This window comes from Bombus pascuorum, chromosome 2 (genome assembly GCF_905332965.1).
Source record: "Bombus pascuorum chromosome 2, iyBomPasc1.1, whole genome shotgun sequence".
Taxonomy (NCBI): Eukaryota; Metazoa; Arthropoda; class Insecta; order Hymenoptera; family Apidae; genus Bombus; species Bombus pascuorum.
In genome coordinates, this window is record NC_083489.1 from 4,985,526 (window position 1) to 4,993,246 (window position 7,721).

Consider the following 7,721-nt stretch of genomic DNA (forward strand, 5'->3'; position numbering starts at 1 on the left):
AAGTAGAATTTCTTTCTATTATAAAGTATTGTAGTTTTAATTGAGCATATATTTCAATTTAAAATTAGAAGTTAGGTTCGAGAGAGTAGGAGAAAATAAATAGCGATGAAACAGCGGATAAAAATATGTTACACGTTTGTTTAAAGGTATGTAGGCCCGGTTGGATCTTACATACATACCTACATACATATCTTTTAGAAATTTCAATTCCACCTAGCTCATCACCTTGTCTTATTATTAACTATTAACTAATATTATTATTATTATGCCTTATTATTAACTATTAATTGATTACTATTTATATGTAGAAAGAATACAATACAGTAGAGTTCTTTAATAATTACATATTTTAAAGAGGATAAATATTTTACCAACATACGTTATTCGCTAATTCTTTGGATAGCATTGCTTCGTTGATATTAAACGAGACAAGGGAAAAGAAAACCTATGATTTAAAAAATCAAGAAACGTTATGACCGAGAAAAGAAGTCAAGTGATAAAATGAAATTAACAGAAACGTTTTCTATCTTTTAAAAGCAGGTGTTCCTAGCGCATGGAAAGTTCGTGGTGCTGAGTGCTCATAGACTGGTGCACATCGGTGACACGGTGCACAGAAACGTGACGAGGAACGACGTGAGAACACGCGTTCTACAGTGCGCGAACGCTCTAAACGAGGCTCTGGGTCAGACCGTGTCGAAGACAAAACAGGCGGCACAATTCTTCCCAAGCGTATCCGCCGTTCAGGAGATGGTCGACAGCGTGGTGGACGTCTCTCACTTGGCCAAGGACTTGAAGGTCGCCATGATTCACGCTGCGCAACAGCCTTGAGCATCCAAAGATCAGATCCTAATCTCTGACACGAAAGAGGGTAAAGGAGAAAAAGAAGAGATATCTTGGATACACGCGAGTTGAGAACTATTTGTTATTTTTCTTTCGAGGAAGAAGTCACGTTACGTGAAATTCACGACGCCTCCATCAAGTTCCTTGGATTGTTTTCGACAATCCTAATGATCAAACAGTTTCTGTTCGCTAGAAACGTAATGCGACAGTAGGATCGATTGGAAGAAGCAAAATAAAAATGTATGTCGTAGCGTGTATTCACTGCCGATTTAATAGAAACGAGCAGCTCACCTGTTAGAATATCGCGATGCTTAATCGTCCAGTCAAACGTAGAGATTTTAACGATGAAGAGAAATTCGAAGTAAATTAAATAAATGATGATGAAAATTATATGATTATTGATTGATAGATTTGTTTTAACGAACAGCTATGAACTAAAAGAAATCCGTCTTTTGGCTCGGATGATAGCAAAGTAGATGGTAGATACGCGAATTTCTGATCGTTTAATCGACGAGAAAATGAATTTGGACCAGAGAGGAAACGCCAACTTGCTTTTTCGCCCGACTAGAAACGACATCCTTCCCTCTTGAACGCAATAAAGAATTCTCGAGGCCTATCGTTACTTAGAGATACGCAACTGCCAAAGCCACAGGTATATAGAACGTAAGGGAAAAGCTCCTTCGAGACGAGCGTATATTTGTAATGTACTCGAGAATATAGAGAACGTAGACTTTTCTAGGAAACCATGTAACCGTGTCGTTCATTAGCTAGAGGTGTGGAATCAATTAAGCGACGTGTAGAATGTGTTCGAAATAATTCTCGAGACGTGGATGTATTGTTTGCTTGAAAACGAGGATCATTTCGAACTTGATACGCAGTTGTCGTTGCCAGCGTATTAATCATCGTCCTAGGTGTGTATCATGCGAAGAGAAAACTCTATTAAAATATGAAACATTTTCATTTGGATGCATATTTACAATAGATTATACTGCGACGAAAATATCAATTGGATTGAAATGAAAGGAGACTAAAAATATTGAGAAAATGAAACAAACGCAACAAGCCTAATATATACTGCGAGAAAGAGCCACTGATGCAAGAAAGGAATTTTCTCTAATACTTTATGACAGCTACATTTATGGCATTAACGTTTATACATCAAATTCGAAGAACGCAAGGAACGCTATCTTTTTAGAGGCCAATTTTGAACGAATTTTATACCATTTTACCGCCATGTCACGACTTTTTCGTGTCAGGCCTTTTTACAGGCTCTTCCAGCAGCATTATTCGATCAATCGTAAACGCACACTGATGATAACAAAAAGAAAATGCATCGGATTTGCAGACTGTTTATAATCATTCCAATAACCTAATTCGATTACAAAGCGTGCTCCCTTTACAGGAGCGATGCAGAAACAATAACTTGGAAACAGTACGAAACGATACGCCTTATACACGGTCATTTTATCGATTATCATCGGCCGACGACGCTCCTACCGATTATAAAACTTTCATAGCAATCGAATCGTTCCCTTATCGTAGAAATTAGTTTTAGAGGCATAGGGCGTAGGGATTAAAAAATTTTTATAATCGGCAGGACTGCTTCTTTTGTTAAAAGATAATATAGATATATGAAAAATATCAGCAACGTCTATATCTGATTTCGCTGAATTTGTTTTTAAATTTAATAAATTGTACAAATTATTTTCTCCGATTAACCGTGAAAAACTACATTCTTAGGTATTACGAAAGGTAATCGACAACCGCACATTTGTGTCGCAGCTTTAAGATCGATCGTATCATTCAGAACATGTATTTACTTTCCGCCTTTCGAGACGCAGCCTTTTAGTATTTCTCCTTGTGTACAGGGGAAAAAGAAAACGGAAGATCGTTCGTGCGAGAAATCGAAATGTCAAAAAAGAGAAAAGAAATTAAGGCGATTATCCGGCACTTACGATTACGGAGTATTCACCACGATATAGCTTATAGTTTATTTTTTAGAGATTATATAATCGGAGCATATCGCGTGAACATGAACCTCGTTTACGAGACTTGTATTATAATTTATTGGTGGAACGTTTTTGTAAGATAAAATGCATTTTTCAGGCAGTTAGAGTTTACTGTATATTTAGAATTTATACATAGGCGATATATCAATAGGTGCTTGTCACATTCTTATTGAAAATCGTATTCCGATTGATCGTGACGTACTATTAAGTGAAATGAATTTTTTTTTTCTCTTTACATCGAACAGAAAAAAAGAATGTGAAACGCACAGATTACACGATTGCCTTTATCGTTTCGCGTCATTTCGTTTGATCGTACATCGTACCTGGAATTTTCTTTACACCGAAACCATATTGCAATCGGAAACTGTTCTTAAGATTATGGAAGGTTTTATCAATGGAGTCCTTGTCAGCGAAGACTTTCGGTTAAACATTAAATATTGATGATTCATTGATTACCGTTATGTTAAATTTAATCTTACATAAATTATATATATATATATAATCGATCGATTACGAAATTGGAAAATTAATCGACGTATGACTTTCAGATTAGCATGTCCTTCGAACTGAATCAATTATGTTACTTTAAGGACATTTACTGTGTACATAAGTATATATATATATGTGTGTATATATGTGTATATGTGTATTATAATATACATATATATATATATACACATATACATATATATGTATATTATAATTATTCCTATTACAATGTATACACGAATACAATAATGTACCAACGCAGCAGTGACAAAGAAAGGAATGAAATATTTAAAAATCGTGCAATCGTCAAACATTAATTTTTAAGCATGAAATTATACTCGTGGAAGTGCATCAAGTATTTACAAACAGCAGGGATAATTAAAATTGTTTCACGTAATGCAGATATAAAGATGGAATGACGAGTATAAATATTTAAAAAGTGTTCTCCTTTAAAAAGTTGGTATCATCTTGCACTTAATTTGCTTGGTGAAATCTGGGTGATAATTTTGTATACTGGCGCGTTACTTGTATATTATAGTTTCAATGGTTCAATAAAGATTAATTGAATACACAGGTAGAAAGTGATAAAACCTTCGCTGTCATCTCTGCTTATCGTCTTTATTATTATATTAAGAGTTGTAGGTCTTAAATAACACAATATATCGATTAACTACACGCAATGATACATTTCTTAGAAACTTCTTAACTCAATCCGCATTGAACATACATTACATACATTACTTTCGTTTCTCTCCTATCCGCTGTATAATTATTAACAAGTACACCCCTTTTTTAGCGGTATATAGAACATTTCATATGTCTCAGGTAAGGCTCGAATAAACACTAATATTCTAAGTATTTGCAAAATTTTCATAATGATAATGTGTCAAACATTCAAGCCATGATGCTTAACTCGTAATTATTTCGTGCACTTTTCATGGAAATCTATTTATGAAAAATATTATACATATTCATATGTATGATACTGATTTGAATTCAAACAGTATTGAATTAATGATGTGTGGAATCAGTTGCGACTTATAAGTAAACATCCCAATTTGACTATGAACGATCACAACATCTGCCGGTATGTATGTGCGTATTACCATCTTTGTTTGTTTTTTCTTTTGCTGCATTCTTTTCCAAATAAAAGCTACTAAGATCACGTTTCATAGCATAAGCATCTTCTCCGTCAGCATAATATTTTGGTTCAACTTCTGATACTTCAAATTGCAAACTGCTTGTGTATAAATTCAAAGCTGCCCGATTACTTCTACGAACATGTAGAGAAACATATTTTGCACCAAAACATTCAACCATTGCCCTTGAAGCTTGATTCATAAGCTTCTGTGCAATACCAAGTCTTCTATGTGACCTTTTTACTGCCAAACTAGTAATGTGTCCATGTGGATTATCTTCGCAATCTTCTTCCATTTTAGCAAGGACATAGCCTACTATCCTGCCTTTTTCATCTTCTGCCACGTAACTCAACTGTGGCCATGAAAGAGCATGGTATAAATAATATTTCATTTGATAATTTTCTGGCAAGCATTGTAAATTACAATGTTGTATATTCAATAAATCATCTGTCGTAGCACAGCGTATATTTATAGACATTTTGATAAATTAAAATAATATAGATATATAAATAAAAGACAATTTTGCTTTGGTCAATTTTCTTCTTTTGAACGTCTTTTTCTTTTTAATAATCTTCTTGTCTCAAATATAAAAATGTGTCCTTAATCTTTGCGAATTTTTTTCATGCGAGATCTACCATTCTTTAAGTCATTTACAGGAGAGGATTCACTCATTCCACCCAATAGTTCCCGGACAAACCTGAACCTTGAAAGGAAAAACTTCCAAACTAAATACCAACCTAAAAAAAGAAAGACAAAAGATGCATGTAAAGAAGAGATCCTATAAAAATCACAAATCGAATTTGGATACACTTGGATACGCTTGATTTTGGATATAAATACATAGTATGATGAAAATATAATTCACACAACAAACAATGTACGACGTAACTACAGTAAGTATCTTGTCGATAGTATACATTATAGGGGAAAGATACAAAACGAAAGAAATTTTAACTGTTCGAAACCTAGAATAGCCGTCGAAATTGCACATATACGTGACGATAAAGATTAAATATATAGTCAAACTCTCCTACTGTACCTTCGACTTTGGGACTATACGACTATTCGACAGGCCGGATAACAATGTTTCGAAACACTCTGTGTACAGCGCAGCAATAACGAAACGTTACTATCTATCGTTCTTACCCAATAGTACTAGGCCAAATACTATGAGTAGACTCGATATCACGGAGAAGGCTGCTAGAACGATTTCCTGCATTATTAATTCCGTACCCCGATTATGAATATACTAACGGACTTCCTAGAACGACACACACGGGAACTGTGTCATAACCTCTTCCTTTCTTGCTCTCTTACCAAGAATATTAAATTCAGCAAATATAAAAACACGAACGACGGATTTAGCACCATGAAATACAGATTTTATCTACGTTTTTTCGTTTAATGGTAACACGCCATTTTGAATCGATGACGGAATAGTATATGTACAGGTTATGAATTCTTCCCCCTCCAATTGTATACATAAATTATTCACTGTTATTTAGCGAAACGTGTAATCTTTCAAGGATATATTACATCACTTACCAAAGTCCGATAGATTGTATTTTATACATTAATCGGCATCACACGCGTGAAAATCGCAAATAATCGCAATTGATTAGCGACTTTTGAATAGCCTACGACTAAAGCCGACAGGAAACAGTCGAAACCCGCGATGGTTAGTGCGCAATCGCATCGTTCCCGGAAGAACCTATCAGAGCGGTTTCGTTCCCACTTTTCAAAATTAGGAGCCTGTTCTGATTATTATAACATAGGAAAAAAAGTTAAAACCTTATAAAATATGGAATGTTCTATACCTAAGAAAATGCGCAGTATATTTATTACTCCTATATTCAAAATACATTATACAGAAAACTTGAAAACTATAATTAAATTTACAATATTAATATCAGATATACATTATATATATATATATATAACCTGATGAAGAGGAAAATTGAATATATATATATATATATATATATATATATATATATATATATATATTCAATTTTCCTCTTCATCAGGTTCTTGTAAATGATCTAGTTTAAGTTGTTTTGTTCTATCTATTTTCACAAGATGTATTTCTTTATTTTTCTTTTTCTTCTTTTTTTGACCAACAACGTATTCTGGCATAATAATTTTACTACTCCTAAAGATTGGCTTATCATCATTTTCAATGATAACTGATGTATTGTCTGTTTCATTTGTGTTACTTTCTGGTTTCTTAAATTCAACTTCTGCGTTTGATATTTTTTGTTTCTTGGATTTAAACGTTATTTTGGGTTGACTCCTCTTAACCAAATTAGATTCATTTGCATCCTTTCCCTCTGATTCTTCTATTTTTTCCACTGATCTTCTTGCCTTCAATTCCTTTAAAAATGATAATGCAGCTCTTGTATTACTTTCCTCAGTCATATCATCATTGGACACATCGTCCAGACTGTATTTCTTCCACTTATGAGGATTTTTGTGAAAGTCTGGTATGTTTCTACTGATAGCACGTGGTGCTGGGCCTTCTGGCCGTTTAAAGATACTCTCTTTACCACGAAATCTTCTTGTTTGACTTTTACGACCAGCTCTCAGGATTTGAGAATAGTTTGATTCGCTGTCAATATCCTGTGTAGATTCTGTAGATTCAGTAATCATTTTATTTTTACTACATTCTTGTTCTGCATCTGATAATTTATCAAACAATAATTTTTGTTTGTTTGCAAATTCTGCACTACCACCGTGCAAAACAAAATCTCCAGTTGTATGCATTTTTTTTTGCACAGGTTTATATTGTCTGAATAGAAACATCAAACATGGATATCATGAATATAAGATATATGTATGATGCACTAACACACTGAGATAGGTTAGAACACTCAACAATTATTTGCTTAAATATTTAAAATCGATAAGATCTTTATAGTCTTCAACAATTTGCTTATAGGTTTATCGTATCTTTATTAATTTCTAATATTTAATCACTTAAAGAACATAATAACAATATTGACGTTAAGTGGTTAAACTGCGTTGTACGTACGACGCCATTATATCTCGAAAGTGGGTATCGAATTTAAAATCGTATACTGAATATATAAACTTTTAGAACAATAAACAAAGTAATATTTATTTTAAAAATTTAAGATATAGTATGAATGAGGACGGAGATTACGATATAATTATTTAATAATAAGATATTTGCGAAATTCATTTTGTAATATTAACAACTTCGTAATAAACTTTTCTTTTTGTA

The 7,721-nt window shown here is 33.3% G+C and overlaps 3 protein-coding genes across 4 annotated transcripts in view; 1 reads left to right on the top strand and 2 right to left on the bottom strand.

The window, feature by feature from the left end:
* LOC132916489 (breast cancer anti-estrogen resistance protein 1) overlaps window positions 1–3,909 on the top strand; it is a 177,496-nt gene extending 173,587 nt beyond the window's left edge. Inside the window, exon 9 of the mRNA XM_060976548.1 lies at window positions 541–3,909. Within this exon, the coding sequence (XP_060832531.1) occupies window positions 541–828 (288 nt within the window). The 3' untranslated portion in view covers window positions 829–3,909. The remainder of the gene's footprint in view (window positions 1–540) is intronic.
* A 26-nt stretch (window positions 3,910–3,935) lies between these two features.
* Window positions 3,936–6,214, bottom strand: LOC132916492 (N-alpha-acetyltransferase 11). Of its 2 annotated transcripts, none has more exons than XM_060976553.1 (2): window positions 6,023–6,214; window positions 3,936–5,214 (listed from the first exon to the last, which is right to left on the bottom strand). In XM_060976553.1, the coding sequence occupies exon 2, from the start codon at window positions 4,953–4,955 to the stop codon at window positions 4,401–4,403; it is 555 nt and encodes a 184-aa protein (XP_060832536.1). In that variant the 5' UTR covers window positions 4,956–5,214; window positions 6,023–6,214; the 3' UTR covers window positions 3,936–4,400. The 2 variants fall into 2 exon arrangements, with proteins under 2 accessions (XP_060832536.1, XP_060832537.1); XM_060976554.1 differs by lacking the exon at window positions 6,023–6,214 and adding an exon at window positions 5,732–5,947.
* Window positions 6,215–6,433: 219 nt separating this feature from the next.
* LOC132916491 (U5 small nuclear ribonucleoprotein TSSC4) lies at window positions 6,434–7,579 on the bottom strand. Its single transcript, XM_060976552.1, has one exon. The coding sequence runs from the start codon at window positions 7,277–7,279 to the stop codon at window positions 6,485–6,487; it is 795 nt and encodes a 264-aa protein (XP_060832535.1). The 5' UTR covers window positions 7,280–7,579; the 3' UTR covers window positions 6,434–6,484.
* Window positions 7,580–7,721: the final 142 nt, after the last annotated feature.